This window comes from Poecilia mexicana, unplaced genomic scaffold (assembly GCF_051168715.1).
Source record: "Poecilia mexicana isolate PSO_F unplaced genomic scaffold, ASM5116871v1 scaffold_5, whole genome shotgun sequence".
In the NCBI taxonomy this organism is placed as follows: domain Eukaryota; kingdom Metazoa; phylum Chordata; class Actinopteri; order Cyprinodontiformes; family Poeciliidae; genus Poecilia; species Poecilia mexicana.
Window position 1 is genome coordinate 4,016,051 of NW_028263374.1, and position 18,514 is coordinate 4,034,564.

At 41.3% G+C, this 18,514-nt stretch overlaps 1 protein-coding gene and 1 long non-coding RNA gene across 4 annotated transcripts in view; one reads left to right on the plus strand and one right to left on the minus strand.

Moving 5' to 3' along the window:
- LOC148159592 (uncharacterized) overlaps positions 1 to 18,514 on the plus strand; it is a 285,054-nt gene that overhangs the window by 61,667 nt on the left and 204,873 nt on the right. Inside the window, exon 1 of one of the 2 annotated variants that reach the window (XR_015762813.1) lies at positions 14,364 to 14,556. The exons of the other annotated variant lie outside the window; for it this stretch is intronic. This is a non-coding gene — a long non-coding RNA (uncharacterized LOC148159592). Of the gene's footprint in view, positions 1 to 14,363; positions 14,557 to 18,514 lie in introns of those variants that run through there. 2 annotated transcript variants of the gene reach the window in all.
- LOC106928996 (semaphorin-3F-like) overlaps positions 3,380 to 18,514 on the minus strand; it is a 79,186-nt gene continuing 64,051 nt past the window's right edge. Inside the window, exons 10-19 of one of the 2 annotated variants that reach the window (XM_088005362.1) lie at positions 17,336 to 17,450; positions 12,697 to 12,766; positions 12,467 to 12,611; positions 12,070 to 12,292; positions 10,797 to 10,885; positions 10,658 to 10,699; positions 10,261 to 10,420; positions 9,706 to 9,786; positions 9,453 to 9,586; positions 3,380 to 7,971 (exon numbers count right to left, since the gene is read on the minus strand). In XM_088005362.1, coding sequence (XP_087861488.1) covers positions 7,501 to 7,971; positions 9,453 to 9,586; positions 9,706 to 9,786; positions 10,261 to 10,420; positions 10,658 to 10,699; positions 10,797 to 10,885; positions 12,070 to 12,292; positions 12,467 to 12,611; positions 12,697 to 12,766; positions 17,336 to 17,450 — 1,530 coding nt within the window. In that variant the 3' untranslated portion in view covers positions 3,380 to 7,500. The remainder of the gene's footprint in view (positions 7,972 to 9,452; positions 9,587 to 9,705; positions 9,787 to 10,260; positions 10,421 to 10,657; positions 10,700 to 10,796; positions 10,886 to 12,069; positions 12,293 to 12,466; positions 12,612 to 12,696; positions 12,767 to 17,335; positions 17,451 to 18,514) is intronic. The other variant, XM_015005648.2, reaches the window with a different exon arrangement.

Below are 18,514 nucleotides of genomic sequence, written 5' to 3' on the forward strand. Positions count from 1 at the left end.
TAAATTGTCCCAGATGTTATTCAGTTAAATGACAATATCATTATTGAGACCATTTTCAAGTAATATAATGGTAATGGCATAACTATGCAAGAACACATTCTCAAAAACCAATAAACTTGAAATTCTAATGAACTTTTAACACTGAAACGGGAAGAGATTTTATGTCTTCCATTTTAAACAAATGAACACCACAAAAGAAATAAATAAAATGAATTATGAAGTCTACAGGTGCTGGTCATAAAATTAGAATATTGTGATAAAGTTCATTATTTTCCATAATGTCATGATAAAAATTAAATTGACATATATTTTAGATTCATTGCACACCAACTGAAATATTTCAGGTCTTTTATTGTTTTAATTTTGATGATTTTGGCAAACAGCTCATGAAAACCCAAAATCCCTGTCTCAAAAAATTAGAATATTATGAAAAGGTTCTCTGAACGAGCAATAAAAATAATCATCTGAATCAACAAAGTAACTCTAAACACCTGAAAAAGATTCCTGAGGCCTTTAAAAACTCCCAGCCTGGTTCATTACTCAAAACCGCAATCATGGGTCAGATTGCTGACCTGACTGCTGTCCAGAAGGCCATCACTGACATCCTCAAGCAAGAGGGTGAGAAACGGAAAGACATTTCTGAACGAATCGGCTGTTTGCAGAGTGTTATATCAAGGCACCTCAGTGGGAAGTCAGTAGGAAGGAAAAAGTGTGGCAGAAAACGCTACACAACGAGAAGAGGTGACCGGACCCTGAGGAAGATTGTGGAGAAGGGCCGATTCCAGACCAAATTAAATTTTCATCTCCATAAAACTTTTCAGCAGATGGAAGCATGAAGTGCTCCAAAATCTTCTGATAGCTGCTGCATTGATCCTGCCCTTGATAAAACCCAGTGGACCAACACCAGCAGCTGACATGGCACCCAGACCATCACTGACTGTGGGTACTTGACACTGGACTTCTGGCATTTTGGCATTTCCTTCTCCCCAGTCTTCCTCCAGAGTCTGGCACTTTGATTTCCGAATGACATGCAAAGTTTGCTTTCATCCGAAAAAAGTACTTTGGACCACTGAACAACAGTGGTCCAAAGTGCTGCTTCTCTGTAGCCCAGGTCAGGCGCTTCTGCCGCTGTTTCTGGTTCAAAAGTGGCTTGACCTTTGACCTGGGGAATGCGGCACCTGTAGCCCATTTCCTGCACACGCCTGTGCACAGTGGCTCTGGATGTTTCTACTCCAGACTCAGTCCACTGCTTCCCCCAAGGTCTGGAATCGGCCCTTCTCCACAATCTTCCTCAGGGTCCGGTCACCTCTTCTCGTTGTGTAGCGTTTTCTGCCACTTTTTCCTTCCTACTGACTTCCCACTGAGGTGCCTTGATATAACACTCTGCAAACAGCCGATTCGTTCAGAAATTTCTTTCCGTTTCTCACCCTCTTGCTTGAGGATGTCAGTGATGGCCTTCTGGACAGCAGTCAGGTCAGCAATCTGACCCATGATTGCGGTTTTGAGTAATGAACCAGGCTGGGAGTTTTTAAAGGCCTCAGGAATCTTTTTCAGGTGTTTAGAGTTACTTTGTTGATTCAGATGATTATTTTTATTGCTCGTTCAGAGAACCTTTTCATAATATTCTAATTTTTTGAGACAGGGATTTTGGGTTTTCATGAGCTGTTTGCCAAAATCATCAAAATTAAAACAATAAAAGACCTGAAATATTTCAGTTGGTGTGCAATGAATCTAAAATATATGACAATTTAATTTTTATCATGACATTATGGAAAATAATGAACTTTATCACAATATTCTAATTTTATGACCAGCACCTGTATACACAAAATTGTCCTTCAAAAAAGAGCTTAGTTGAGACCAAAGCACCAGACTGAAGACTTCTGTCATCCAGTTTTTGGTAGAAAGAGAGAAAAGAGAAAAATTAACATGGCAATGATTGAGCTTGTTTCAATTTAACATGTGGGACAGGCCTAATAGTAAGTATCTTTGCATCATTGGTGCCATTTACTTGCTGTGACGGCCCCTGCTGAGTGTGCTATGTGGCCGGTAAACTGTCTGTCCCATAGGTTCTTGATTGTGGGAGGCGCTTTTTATCACGTGGCCACCTGGGTGAATATAAGGAGCGCCGTTCCATTCTTCAGCCTCCGGAGGCCGAGGAAAGATCCAGTCCCAGATGAGATCGGGACCCAGAGGCGGTACTGGAACCAGAGCTTGACGCATTGTGGGAGCCGTCGCTTGTTCTGGACGAGGCTGAGGGAGTACGCGCACCCATTATTTCCCCTAGGCAACAGGTTTTTAAATAAATGCCTCTGAAGGGCTAAAATGTGTCTGGTTGCCGTGTCCTCCCTTTTATTTGTTGCGGCCATCCAAGCCGGGCCGTAACACTTGCCTTATGCTAGGGAAACCTGAGCTGAACAAATCATCATTAGTAATTTAGTTTGTTTACTTTACTACATCCTAATTGTTCTCAAAGTTGGGAGACAAAATGATCCAAAATGCCTTTGTATGCTGCAATGTTTATTTGAACAAAAGTAAATATGGTAGATTTAAAAAAAAATAACTGTGACCTCCTGCAACAAATATTCTATTCAAGTTACTTTGAAAAGTGCGAACTGATATATGATCGGCATACAACACCCTGTGGCAGATGGCGCCATGTATTACACCTGGCTGCAGAATGAGTAGAACCATAAATGTACAAACGACAAGCAAGTTAAACAAAAAATATTGTACATGTACAAAAACTTGCAGAATATTTAAAGTAGTTTTAAATCTGGATATGTTCACTTTTTAAGACATGAAAATAACCTATGAAAGAAGGAAGCCGAGGGGTGTAAACGATGCAGTTTGGATTACCTTTACATATATTTTAAATGAGCAGTATTATGTAAAATTGACTTTTTGAGCTTTACATTTGATCAAAATCATACCTGGAGTGTTGCTTTGATTCTTTCATGCATGTTTGAGAAATTCTTGTCCTCCTCAGAGCTGCAGCTATCCCCTCAGAGTAGCCCTCCCACCACTCCTTCAGACTAGCCAGCAGCAATTAGCAAACACCTGATGGAGCTGCACATCTGCTGAGCTCATTATATGAGCTACTTCTCAGTAAAAACATTGTTTAAGGGTTAATAGAGGAGCAATGTTGTGACTTCCTGAGTTTCAGGAAGAGAAAAAGGCCCAGTTTCAAGGCGTTAAATCAGGAGGTTTATCCGCCATTGCTGAAAAGAAAAATGTACATGATATATATGCAGCATTTTTACAACAACTGAAGGCAATAGTCATACAACAGAGCTACGCTGCACCATTCAGGCCACTGAAATGAACTGAAAAAGTCTCACTTCCTCCGTGTTATTTTACCAGACACTCATTACAGAAGTTTCATTGCAACCTGCAAATGCAGTGTTTTTATTTTACACAAATGTGCATACATCATCGTTTTGACAAGTACAACTTTATTCCAAGGATCAAGAGGTTTCCGGGCAGAACATGGAAAAAAAACAAAAAACATTCAGCATCAAGCAATTCACAATGAACAAGTTGGATCATACCATTCTTATAAAATATAGAGCTTTAATTTATTAGTCAGCAATGGAAAAGGAAGATCTACAGAAATCAGAATATCACCTCTGTGCATGTTGTGTTCTCTTATCAGAAAGTGTGACATAAAAAACAACAATCAAAAACACAGACAAAAAAACAACAAAAGAAATATTTGTAAAAAAAAAAAAAGAAAAAAAAAGGAATTTTACAACCGTTGTGCTTTTTGATGATAAAAACTTAATCTTAGGACTCAGTTGGACTTTTAGGATTTTATTCGATTCTGGTGATGAAGACAAATACCACACTGAATTAAGATACAAACATCGTGGACGAATCATCGATGGATCCACGGCGACTTCCATTCAGACTGTAAACAAGCCTGGAAAGACACTTTCAAAACTTTTCCCGTCTCAAATATCTATGTTTAGCTTCTTCTAAATCATTTTTTCTTTTCTGTAGAATAATCTTGCGGATTCAAATGACAAGAATTTCACTTCTGGTAGATCGGCTAAAGCAACTTTTCGGCAGCATGGTTCTCTAAAGTGCAGGCATGGGCCGGTATTATTGAAACAATAGAATCACGTAAAAACATAATTTCACAGTAATATGGTGTCAAAATGGGAATTCTAAAGTAAATGTTAAACTATATCACATAAAACATGTAACTGCAAAAATTTTACTTTTGAAAAGTTGTTCTTTGTTCAGCTCCTTATAAAGCAACACTGGGGTCTTAAGAACCTGATGTTGCTTCTGATAGCTCACCTGTGATAGGCTATTTATTTTACCAACAGACATGCTAACTCTTAGTTTTTTGCAACAGTTTGTTTCAAAACATGATTAGCTTGAAGACAGATTAAACTTTTTGAAGAGAGGTTCTGCAGCGCCGTATCAGTAACAATAACTTTGCCTGTTGTCAAACAGAAAATGTTCTGGTCATTTCATAACAATGTGTTTGTGTTTCTGAGCTGCTCTGCTAACTGTATCAGTCCACCTGATGTAGCGTAGCATGGACAGGAGGCAAACTGAACCTCCTGTGACAGTGGAGATATTTAATATCCACTAATGTAGTATTGTGTGAATATTTTTGGTTTGAGTTGCTTCAAAATCAATACTTTTTTTTTTCTTTTGCTTTTTGAAAACCGGTTCCGATATGAAATCTGTCTGATACAGTTTCCTAATTCCAAAAAAGATGAATCGGCCCCGATTCCAATCGGCCATCTCTTTCATAGCAAACCGATCTCATCTAAAGTATAGATGTATATAGATATCATATCTCTATGATATCGCCCAAAATCTTAATCAGCAGGTACTGGATTGACGTCAGTGAAAAGTTGTACCATGCTTTACACCAGAAACATTTTAAAATCCCAACGTTTTAAAGCATTTCTTCCCCCCCGGCTTTAGTACTGAGAACCGCCGCGTTGTACACCACAGAGATGAGAGACAGACAGGAAGCCCGACCGCGCGCTGCCTTACTGGAATTACAGTACAAACACAGGTTCATGCACACAATGAAAGCCAGCTTCCGGGTATTTTGGTTGGTGTCACAATATTTTCTTTTTTTTTTAAACAAAGCTCTGTTGTGTATATTGTTTTCTTTTCCACACATGAAAAGTCTCAAGAGGAAATGAATTGAGAGAAAAAAAAATCTATTTTGTGCTCAGAACTGCTGACTGCAAACATTTGCTGCCTGACTGGAACAACTTTCACTGCGAGTCGGTTTTTGTTCTTCCACCTCATCTTCCCCACCTTGTGCTTGTTTGGTGTTTTATTTTTTGGCCCCTGCCAATGTCCCTTGAAAAATAAAACTAAATAATGCCCTTGTGTGCAAATCCTTATAGCTTGTACGCCTCAAAATCCGTCCAAAGGAGGTCTGCGTTTGAAGGAAGTGATGTCATGGTTACCGATTTAGACAGCTGGTGTGTCTGAACATAGAGCAGCAGCTTGGGTACCGTCCCTCGCAAAAGTGTTCAAAAAGCTTGAATTTTTGCACATTTTGTCACCATGTAGCTACAAACTTTTATGTATTTTATTGGTATTTTGCGCGGCAGTCGGTGTCAAAGCAGTGCATCATTGTGATATGGAAGGAAAAGTATGCTTCCTAAAAGTTTTTAGTCTAATTTAATAAAATCCAGCACAAGAAAGAATAGATGGAGCTAAAGTGAAGGGTGACTTTCCAGCAAAACATTAACCTTAACCTAAACTAAATGGTTAAATGGACCAAAGTAAAGATCAGTCGTTATTGTACCAACCTTACAGACCACTCAGGTCTTCTGGTTCTAGCCTACGAAGCTGCATTCAGCTTCTATTCTCCACAAATCTGGAACAAGCTTCTAGAAAACTGCAAAACAGTCGAAACACTGAGGTCCTTTTCAACCAATGCTGTAGAACCGCCTTCTTAGAGTTAACTGGAACATTGACCAATATATTTTATGTGTATTTGCTTGATTTTGATAAGATTTGACAAAATGTAATTTTTATTCCGGGTTTCATAATTGGTCTGTATTATGTACATAATTAGGCAAAACCTCATTTAATTCAAAACAATAATAAATGATCAATATAATTGCTTTTGAAAACTGTTGACTTATGTGTATTATAGTACATTTAGTCAGTATGAATATGTTTTTTTATTTCCCTTCTCTGATTTTTATGGTATTCTGGTGTATGATTTTTTTTAAATGTATTTTTGAAGATAAGAATTTGGTCTTAACCAAATGACCTGGTACATTTTCAACAAGCTATAGGAGATTGTTTTAATGAAGTAATTTGATGAGAAAGTTCCAGTTCCATTGGCAGATTATTTTATAACATTAAATAATTGTCTGTTTTACACAATAGATGGATACAAATGGACTCCACACTTTTTTATTCATAAGAGTTTAAAAATCATGCGTCTTTTCCATCCACTCTATAATTATGCACCGCTTTATGTCGGCCTGTCACACCGAATCCCAATAAAATACATTCAAGCCTTTAGTTGTGATGTAATGTGAAATAATTCACTCCTGTGTGAACACTTGAGCCAGGCACCGCACCGTGGAAGTAAGTCTCATACTTTTTGACAGTAAACATTTTATTTATTTATTTATTTTTGTTTTTAAATAAATCTCTTGGATCCCGGTTAGTATCTGGCGCGGGACGCAGCGACGGTCCACATCGTTTTTACAATCAGTCCCTCTGATCTACACAGACATGACAGAAAAGAAACACAAAGATTCCCACTGAGAAAAGCAGTGTGACCCCCCCGACCTCTGACCCCCACAGATAACTGGGACCAAGGTCCAGTGGTCCCTCTTCCAACATGAAGTCTCTCTCTCTGCATGCAGCCACAGGGAGGCTGCAGAACAGGCTCTTCTGGAGTGTCCACAAATAATTATAATAATAATAATAATTATAATAATAATAATAATAATAGTAACAAAAAACAAAACAAAGAAGTATTCTCCCGTCACCTTGTTCTCAGCAGCTCCTCGTCGCAGTCCGCTCTGAGTCCCAACAGCTCGCGCTCCAACAACGCGTTCCTCAGGCTGTCAAAGTTCACATGATGCTGACGAATGGGGATTTTCCTACCGACAGTAACAGCAACATCCAAATCAACGACAATAACAATATTCTCCCCGCCCCCAAAGTGGTACCTATACACAAAGAGCTTGTCTTCTTTTCTTTTTTCTTTTTTACTGTAAGTACAAAGAAATCCACAGAATGGTACTATTTACAACCTACAATAAATACTGTGTATCATATATGTTACTGCTTGAGGGAGGTGTGTGTGTGTGCGCGTGTGTGTGTATCTGGGGTTTCGTTTGGAAGCCGTTTTCATTCAGTTTGCAGATTTTTTTCATCTTTTTCTTTGAAGCTGCTACTCTCATCTCATCGAGTCTTTCCCAGTTTTCTCGGGGGTGGGGGAGGGTGGGGTGGGGGGGAGGTTGTGTTTCAAACACACAGTCAGCTTCCTCATGTCTCTACTCCCTCCTGCTCCTCTTCCTCCTCCTCCTCCTCCTCATGTCGCTCCCTGTGATGCCGACGGTTGCGGGGTTTCTTCTGCTCCTTGAGCTCCTTCAGGTCTTTCGCCTTGATCGCTCCCAGCAGCGGGTCTCCGAACTGCCAGTAGTCCTGGCAGTACTGGTTGATCAGGCTCATCTCGGGCTGGCTCAGAATGGTCAGCAGGTCCTTGTACTGGCCCGCGCTGGGGGTCCACTGGGCGCCGGCCGAGTGAAGGGACGACGGCACCAGCCCCCCGCCGCCGCCGTCCACCAGCGCGTTGTTGACGGCGCGGCCCGACAGCACGACCAGCTGCAGCTTGACCAGCGTGTGCTTGAAGTTCTTCTCTGTGGCGGTGCACTGGTACATGCCGGAGTCCGACGGCTGCAGGGAGCGCAGCAGCAGGCCCTGCTCGGTCTTCAGAATCCGCCCGTCGGAGCGCATCTACGCAGGGAGGAGGACAGCGAGACGTCAAACCACGAGCGTCGGAACGTTTAGCAGGAGCTTGTTTGATAAACACCAAAAAAAAAAAAAACAGCAGGATTTTCAAAGCATTAACAAAAAATCTGAAAAGTGTGGGAGAATTTGGATTCAACTCACACCTATGATGTCCAAAATACACAAACCAGACTAATTATGATCACTGTCCCCTGCAGTTTGCTGAACCAACAGCTTCATTTAAAGCTTCTGCTGACCCGCAGATAACCTCTGACAACGTCCTTGCTGCAGTTCTGTACGATCACGTCAAAGATAGAAGAAAAAACACAACAGTTATACTGATGTGATCTCTTAGATACACTCAGCTTGCAGCCGTTTTTCCATCTACACCCAGAAATCTGACTAGTGCCTGTGTTTTGTTTCTGTGCAACAAACTACATCCAACAGGAGAGTCAATAAAAGAGAAGCATTTGTTCACAGATGGTCTTACAATAAAAGCTGCTGCCTCAGAGTTTATTAAAGCATTTTCACAGTTGACCTTTACGGTCTGTCCTTCCTGAGGACAAATCGTCATAGCGATAGCTAATCTGAACAAAAAACACTTCAATGAGTTAACCGATAATCAACAACATGTTATTCTGGGGTGATTTTTCCAAACATGTTTCATAGTGAATAAATCTGTGACATTATGAGGGCCGTGAACCCCCAGAGGAAACGCTCATTTATTAGCCCATTAGCTTTCAAAAGTAAAAAGGTAGCAGGGCAGTAGAACCACATGCAACGGGACATTTACGGTGCCTGGCAAAATCAGGTTTTGTCACGTATCGTGCAAACTTCAATGTATTTTATTGCTGTTTGAATAAAAATCTACAAAAGTGGCAAAGATTTTTAATAAGAGGAAATGTTTTGAAATGACATTTTTGTGCTTTTTGCCCCTAGAGACTGAAATTCACTACAATCTTCAGTCTTTCTGAGCCTCTATCAGGTTTTTGTCTCTTAGCAAACAGTGAGCCTGTCACAATAAAGATAAATCAATTTATCACATCATAAATTAAAACGAGCTCCATAATTTCCATTTGTGTGATTGTTTCCCTCGTGTCTCTCTTTCTAGATGATAAAAGTCTTCAGTCTGGTGTTTTGGTCTAAACTTCCTCCTTCAATGAAGAACAATGTTGTTTACAGAGACTTCAGTATCCATTTTCTTTTGTTTCGGTTGTTTTCTTTGTTTGGATATTTAAACTGCCTTCCAGTTCCACTGTTAAATATTCACTAGAAATTAAAGTTTATTGATATTTGAGAGGCTGTACTTGCATTAATAAGATTATAATACGTATATGGTCTGAAAACAACAATATTATTGTTTATCGCAAAAAAAAAGTAAAAAAAAAAAGATTATGACAGACCTAGCAAACGGTACACAAAACATGACAAAGTTCAAGATAAGACTCGTGTGCCCGTGTGTGTGTGTGTGTGTGAGAGAGACCAACCTCTTTCCTGCGGTCACTGTTGTCTCTCTGCAGGTGCCATTTAATGACGGCGTGTGGAGATCGGGCCTGGCACTCCAGGAAGGTGCTGCTGCCCTCCACCCCGTACTGCACCATCTCCAGCGTGTTCTTATTGGCTGCAGAGTGGAGACGGCAAACTCATGTTTACGGCTTTTCTAATGGTTTCTTTTGCTTTTCCCCGGTAACCATTGACCTGTCACTACATCTGGACAGTGAGACAACGGGGCCTGCTTACCGTTGGAGTTGAAGCCTCTGCACTGTCGGATGGGGTTCCCGTACCGGACGTCCTGCCTCCGGCTACGTCTAAACGGGTCAGACCAGTATTGCCAAATAAGGAGAGAAAAACATCATAAAGCAACCGCAAGCCATTCAAAGCCATTCAGTAACACATGAAAACCAAATGAAGAGGAAAATACAAACAGATAAGAACAAATCTCCACCTTTTCAACATATGACTTTACATTTCTTATATATATATATATATATATATATATATATATATATATATATATATACATATACATATATATATATATATATATATATATATATATATATATATATATATATATACATATACATATATATATATATATATATATATATATATATATATATATATATATGTATTAGTCTTGTTAAGCTAAGTGTTCCCACAGACCATCACAAATCGACCCGTCACCAAACAGCCAGTCAGCCATACAGGCAGGTCGATGTCCGTGTCGCTGAACCAACTGATCTAGTTATTTGGTTAGTGAACTCGCTGACCGCGCGGCTGCGGCTGGTGCTTACCTCTTCTGTGAGGCCGAGTACCGGGAGCAGGACTTTCCATCCCAGGCGCAGTACGGATCTCTGGCCAGGCAGCAGTCGGCGCACGCCTCGCCGTACACATCGCACCGGTGGAGGGCCAGCTGGGTCAGGCCGACCGCAGAGGACACGTACAGCTGTTGCTGTGGACGGAAAAGAGGACAGCACTAAGAGTTACTGACCACACAGAGCGTAGGAGAAGGGGTAAATTATTTTGAAGATCATTGCAGGCATAATTTGTTTTATGATCGGGGCAGGTTGCACTTAACCCCAACTCTGCATCTACCGACTGTATCATGTGTAGCAAACCGAGTTTGTCAGTCATTATTTCCAGCTCAGTTTAGAAAACCGGAAGCAAACCTGAGTTTGCGCTCGCTTACCCTTTTGGATGAGATCTTCATCGTCGTTATAGGAGTGGGAACCTTGACATACAAGCAAAACAGCCAGGAAACTCTGTTAGCTTTTCTCTTTGAGAATAAGCAACAAGTGAAAGTGTGATGCAGCGTGCAGAGGGTTCACCTTAAAAACTTCAACCTCCTCCAGAACCAGCTCCTCGGTCTGCAGGTCATCCCTGGGCAGGACGATGACTTTCTGAACTGTTCCCTTGTCTGGGGAGCACAAGACACACCCATCAGCCACGCGGCCGCCGCCCCCCACTAGCCCCCACCAAACCCCACCAACCTCCACCAGCCCCCACCGCCCGCAGCCCCTCAGAGGTGTGTTTGACTCTCAGCAGTCATCAGTGACGATAATCCCAGCATCAACATGCTGTACACATAACTCTCACCAGGTTAACCATTTATTTTTTCCAATGACGTGACGTTCTCTTCTTGCTGACTGCGTCCTCGTCTTAACGTGCCTGTTTGGGTGATTTTCCCTGCTCCGTTTGATTTCCGTGAAGAATTCCAGTGAGTTTGATGCCTGAGATTTATGATGTCCTCTGAACCCCAACACGCATTCTTCCGCATCCCGGTGACGCTCAGCGGCACAAAGGAGTCAGGAGGCGCCACGCGCAGCATGTGAGGGCAGCAGGCTGCGCGGTGTCTCCCAGCAGCAGGGAGGATCAGGGTGATGGCTACGCTAACTCTGACCCTCCTTCCTCCTGCACTGTTCTTTTCCCTCCTGCTGCTCATCCTCCTCTGCCCTCCAGGTACAAATCTTCTTGTTTACTCCATGTGAGCAGAGAGAGGTGAGAAAAACCCTTTGATTGGTTAAATTTCCACTCGAGCACAAAAAGGAAAGAATGCTTTTGTCTGAAAGATGAGAGCCCCTCATTTACATGGGGTTTATTTCCACAGGGGGCCATCCTGTTCTCCACAGTGTCACTCAGTGTGTCGACTCGGATCAAAGTGTTCACCTTCATCAGCTAGAAACTAAACTGTAGTGGTGAGGAATGCTGGATCTGTCCATCGCTTCGGGCAAATATTCCATCAAATCACATTTATGTAGCATGAACCAACCTTTGGCTTTTCACCTTTCACTCACAAGAAATGCTTTCTTGCTCAAATGTAACACAAAGATGATCAGAAGCAAAAAACATCTTAATAAATCTGACATTTTTTGGACCAACTTTCATTCCTGTTGTTAAATAGTTTAGTTTTCGGTAAGTAACAGACACAAATACACAATGGAATGCATGTTAATCAAAGTGATAAATAATATGTAAGTAAATGAATTAAACAATAAATGGAGAATGGAGTTTTTCTGTCATTATGTAATTTAATGATGGACTGAGCCAATCAAATCACATCTTAAGTTAAAACAAAACAAAAAAAAAACAACAACAACTCACCAGTTCCTAAGAAGAGCACTTCATAGTTGCCGTCTGCAGCCGTCACCTGGTCCACTGAGATGGTGGTGAACTCATAGTCCACGTTGGTTCGGACCACCAGGGGGCGCTTGTGCACTGGGTAGACTGCATTGTGCATGGCAGGGTGATTCCTCATGAAGTTGATCACTTCATCTGGGTAGTCCTTTGTGGACTTCATGCTGGGCGTAAATGTTCCTCCAGGGCACTGGGGTAGAAAAAACACAATCACCTGAGCTGGAGCGCAACTTGTTTTTTTTTTTTTTTTAAAGTTCTCCCCCCACAAGAATTGCTGCTCAAAATGAAGCCTAAGAGTTAAAACTTCAGTTTGGATATGCTGATGCCTGGATGTTGCTCAGCTGCTTTAAGAGGAGGGGCTTACGGTGCCGGGGCGAGGGTAGGGGATCTTCCCCGTGTACGCCACCCACTGGTAATTGGGACCCTCTTTGTGGGCGAAGGGCCCGTTGAAGACCATGCGGATGTCGGCCATGGAGTAAACGCAAATGGCCGAGCCTTTGAACACGGACCTGCGGTGAAAACGTAAGAGCGGGTAAATTCGCCTCACAGGCGACAGAAGCACAGCAGGTTTGGTTTTCAGCGAAGGGAACAAACCCGGAGACGGTGAAGACGCCGTAGATGACGGGGTTCTTTGTGTCCTGAGTTGGCTGGATGTAAACGTCTCCTACAAGGAGGAACAGAGCAGTCAGATTAATGCATTGATAAAGATAAAGATTTTACTTCACAAAAAGACAGACTAGTGAACATTTCCAGCCATGCGGCAGTCCCTTTGTTTGTTCAGCTGGAAGAATATTCACAGACCCATCTTTCTTTTTGGATAATCAGAGAATATTGGAAAATAATAACACCCAAGTGTCCTATGTGCATTCTGTGAAAAAACTAGTGTATAAAATGTGATTTTCTTTTGCACATTTCTGTCACGCTACAGCTCTTAAATTTCATTTGTCATGGTCTTGGAGAAATCTTAGAACAAAAGTCTTAAATTTGAGTTGCTGAAACCTGTAGAATCCCTGGTTTGTAGTTTTGATTTCCAGTAATGAAGCTCAACAGTGTGAACATATGAAAAACGTGGGAAAAATCTGGTATAAATGAAACAATTTGCAGTGGAACTAGTACTTTTTATTGTCAATATTAAGAAGTATTGACCTAAACAAGCTCCATATCTAGGCTGAAAAGTTACTTATAAGTTAGTTTTGTCTCATTTCAAGTGTACCAAGATATTTACAGTAGAAGCCACAACTATTTGGTGAGAATTGTGTTTTTACAGTGGAAATACAGGAAAAAAACAGAAAAAAATAATCTTATAAGCTCCAAACAACTTGAAACTGGGATAAACAGCAGCACAAAGTTAAATCAACCTAGAACAACGACAGGTAGAATTTCATTTACTTGAACATTTTCAACTACTGTAGCATGACCTAGTCAAAGTCCAGACCTACATCCATGGATAATATGTTGCATTTTGTAAAGAAAAAAAACAAAACTGCTCTTCACATGTTTTTCATCCAAACCAACAGAGGTTGACGTATTTTGCAAATAAAGAATGATAAAAAAAACAACTTTTCAGTCTCTACAGTTGACTAAGATGCTGAGACATATGCATGAAACACTTTTTAAGTTTATGTTTGTCAAAACCACTAAAGACTTTAAAATACTTAAGTTGGTTTATAAATCACTGAACAGCTAAGCACAAAGATGCATTAAAGATTTGTTGCTGTATTAACCTTCCAGTCCTCTCAGGTTCTGGTTCTGGTTCTGCTCTGCAGCCCCAGAACCAGAACCAAACATGGAGAAGCAGCATTCAGCTTCTAAGCACCACATATCTGGAACAAACTTCCAGAAAACTGCAAAACAACCGAAACCCTTAGTTCCTTTAAATCAAGGCTGAAACCAGCTGTCTTTGATTCATAATAACTATATTTGATGTGCATTTGCTTGATAATTTGGACAAAATCCAGTAATGTTTATAGCTTATTTCATGATTAGTGATTATTTGATGTTTTTATGGTGTAAAAACACTTTGAAGTGCCTTATTGATAAAATGTGCTATACAAATAAACTCGACTTAAAAGTTGTGGCTGTTATGACACAAAATAAGAGGCATTTCAAAGGGTATAAAAAAACCTTTGGGAGGTTCTGAATCTCTCATCTGATAGGCCATCATAACGACTGAAGCCAGGCCTTCAGGTCCCTGAATCCCAAACATTCCCACTAGTTGTCCCACAGAGCTCTGACGCCGGCACTGCCTGATTTAGCTCATCCTTTGTTTGATGCCAAGTACAGGTGATAAGTCTTCCTGCTGTTTCAGAACCTGACCTAAATACTGCTCCCAGGAGACAGCCGTGTTCGCTGCCTGCGACAGGACAAAGGCCGTCAACACGAGCTGCTATAACCTAGTTGGGGAAAAAACCCTGTTTGGTTAAAAAAAAAAAAAAAAAAAAAAAAAAAAAAAAGGCTAAAAATACAGCGTTAGCGCTTCGAAAGCGAGGAACCGAAAGAATACGTATTCCAATCCAGATTTATGCTCTCGCTGTCTCATGTAGAGCAGCATGAGGAATTAGCTGTCAGCTTCCTGTGTAGATGCTGTGATACACGGCTGGTGTGAGGATTGTCTGACTGTCAAACTGCTGGTTTCTGGTCCAGTACTGAGGCTACATGGTCGTCCTCCGGGGACCGTCTGCAGCCCGGAGCTCCTCTCTGGAGAAAACCAGAAACATCTTCCCACCCATTCAATCTCTCCCTCAGCTGCCCCGAAAAAAAACCCAACAAAAAATCTCAGCAGCGGAATGGTCATGGGTTAGGACGGCCGCAGACCAACGAGCTGCCACGAGTGTCACGCAACACTAGATCCTCGTCATGACATACAGCTGTCCCAGAAATTGTGGATCTGCATGGACGGAAACACAAGCGCACACTGGAAAGAGAGATACGTCTGAGAAGAGAAACGGATCGCGGCTTCAAAGGGAGGAAACTGAAAAGCTCTTCTGATGCGTCGGTGATGTGTTCGCTCTGGAGCGCTCATATTAATAACAGCTTTAACAGCGATTCCCATTTCACATGTCGCTTTCCTGTATTTCTGAAGCATTAAAGCTTTACTGGAAGAGGCAGCGTTTTGTGAAGTCGACTTTTTGGAGCTTTACATCATGTTATTCAATACCTGGATGTCTTGATTCCGTCATGCATGTTTGAGGAATCCTTCAATCTCCCACGGCAACCATTCAGCTTTGCAAATCACGACGCCCCCACTCAGCTCCTTCAGACTAGCCAGCAACAATTAGCAAACACCTGGTGCAGCTGCACTTCTGCTGAGCTCATTAAAGGAGCTACTTCTCAGTGGAACGCTGATAAAAACATTATTAAATAGAGGAGCCATGTTGTGATGACTTCCTGTAGGTGGAGTCTCTTAAAGAGACAGAGAGAATTTCAAGGTGTTAAATTACAAAGCCAAATTTCCTTTAAGTCACATTTGAAATGTATGTAGAATTTTTATTGCAACTAAAGTTAACATAGCTAAGTGATTGTGCTATAAAATGACACTCTGCGCCTGGAATACACACGATACCGCCCCTTTAAAATTTGATCAGCCTTTGGGTTTTGATTACTCAGGTCCATTTCTTTTCTGTTGGACCAATTTGTTTCTCAGCGTATCCCTGAAACAAAAAATCTCAGATGTCACCAAATAACGTGCTTCTTCTGAAAAAGTTTATTTCAAATCATAAATAAATATAAAGGAGAATTCCAGGTCGTTGGCTTTCCTTAGGCAACAAGGCTGAGACATTTTACGACGACTCTCACAGAACCAGTGGAAGCCTGTGATTCCTCCCAAATCTGACTCACACAGCAGCAACTGCTCTGCATCTGTGCCATGCAGGGTAGGTGATGTCACTTCACTGAGATCTCAGAAATGTGATATTCCCTGCAAAAATATTCATATCTCTGAACATTACAGCCACCAACATCCATGTTTTTTTTTTTTAGGATATAGGAAACAAAGAAGATATTTTGGTAATAATGGCTTCAAATTTTCAAGCCATAGATCTAGATTAGGGAGGGGTGAGATAGACTGCAAATTATTTTATATACTTTGTGGTAATTACTGCAATAATGATAAAGTGGCAATTAATATCACTTAAAAAAACCTGATAGACAAAGAGATAGATATTTTTCTTTCCTAAATATTTCAGGTTTATTCAGTTTTAATATTCAAGTCTTGCAATTGGTCTTCAATCGTGTTTAGGTCCAGATTTCCATCCCAGTCTGTATTTATACACCAGCTCATGTTAGTCTAGCACCAAAGCTCAAAGTTGAACACATTCAAGGTTGTGGATGTAACGTGACACAACGTGTAAAAGTTATGTAAATACTTTTGCTATAAACTGTAAACGGCCTGTTTGTCTTTGTGCATCACATGAGACAGATTTTTCCTCCACAACCACAAATTTCCAGAACCAGCATTAAAATAACACTCAAACCAGACAGTAAACACAAAACTCCATCATTTCCTCTCTACCTTTCCTTCTCCGAGTCCTTGGCTCTGAAATCTGACACGCGCGCCGTCTCCCACTCAGGACCCCGACATGTCTGTCCTTGTTCCTTCACCGCCCCGCTTTGCTCCACATTTATGGCCTTTAACTACAATATCCTACAATTAATCATGGGTGCCCGACAGTGATCACCATCCATCTCACAGAATCACTCTGCACTGCCGTGTCTGAGTCAACACTGAACTAACCAGCAGAGGCAGAAACCTCGTTTGGAAAAGGAAGAGCCAGAACCTTTTCAGCACTTGGTCATTTATGTCAACTGACTCCACACATGAATATTTTACACTTTATAAAGTTTATGGACCATCAAGGCCCGACCTATAAAACCACAAAGGTGTTTTTGTGACTCTAGACAGGCATAGAACCAGTGTGTATTCTTCCAACGAGTTGCCATTACAGAAACAATCCTGGTAAGGTGATTTTTATTCTTTTGGATTAGTTCAAGGTACCGCAGCCCCGTGTATTATTCCCAGGTTAACTTGTTGGTTCTGTATCAATGACTTGAGCTTCACATGGGGGTGTACAGTATGTGTGTTTGAACTCATACGGGGTGATGAAGCTCCTCTTCGTTTCTTCTCAAAATGGAAAAAAAAAAAAAAAAAAAAGTTTGTTTTTTCAGTTCTTTCATGCGTGATCACATCTAAACTATTAAGGATGTTACTTTGCAGATGAAATGCGTATACACTCACGGAGCTCGTCAAAGTGTGTTTCCATGCCGTCGGTCCCGGGCACTGAGCAGATGAGTCTGGCCTTCAGGAAGGTGCTCCACTTGTTGACCAGACAGCAGTGACCTCCATCATCGTTCTGTTACGAGAGAGAGAGAGGGGGGGGGAGGGGCGAGCACAAAACACAGTTTCTCCATCAGCTACGTCCCTCTGACTGTTCTTCACATAGAAAAACCACCGTGCAGGAGCTCACACACACACACACACACACACGCACGCACACACACACACACACGCGCGCGCGCACAAAGGGCTGGTTGTAAGGTCTGGAAGGTAGAAAGGGGTCGAAGACTGGGTCAAAAAACAATTATCTCCTCCTTTATTACTCCTCCAGCTGTTACCGAGTGAAGACAGAATTCATCCTGGTGAGGACGAGTTCAGCTACATCTGTCGTTCACATTCTTTTTCCAACCATCTACGGTGTAAGAAGTGAAAGTGTTTCAACAATATTCACTGTTTACGCTCCCGATTAGATCAGTGTAAAGAATAGCAGCAAGAGCATCCAGACGTGAGGCGAACGAGCAGCGACATGGCCGGGCCTCTGGAGGGCGCCGGCGTAGTGTCCGCTGGGAGGGGGGAGTTTGTGTGTCGGGTCACTGCCCCACCCCCACACCCTCCCTTTTAAACAAACACAATAGAGAACAGCTGAGACGACAAGCAAGCAAGTACATATCCCCATCATTATGATCATACAACAATATAAACTTCATGGAGGTGGAAACACACACACACAAGCGCACGCACACACACACACACACAAACACTTAACATAAGCCGTACAAACACAGTCAGTTCACCAAGGTCACTGCAAAACCACCAAATCTTAACAAGTATTTTTAGTCTAGTTTCTACTGCAAATATCTAAGTACACTTGAAATAAGACAAAACTAACTCATAAGTAACTTTAGGGCAAGATATAGGAGCTTGATTTAAGTCAGTGATTCCTTAATACTAAAGAAAAAAGATTACTTCACTTACAATAGGAAAAAAAATGTCTTATTATAAGTTAAATAACCTGCCAGCAGAACTAGATGTTACTGACTTTATAAAGCTCCTATTTCTTGCTGAAAAGTTTCTTTCTTGCCTTTTTTCAAATATACAAAAATATTTGCACTAGAAACTAGACCAAAAACACTTGATAAG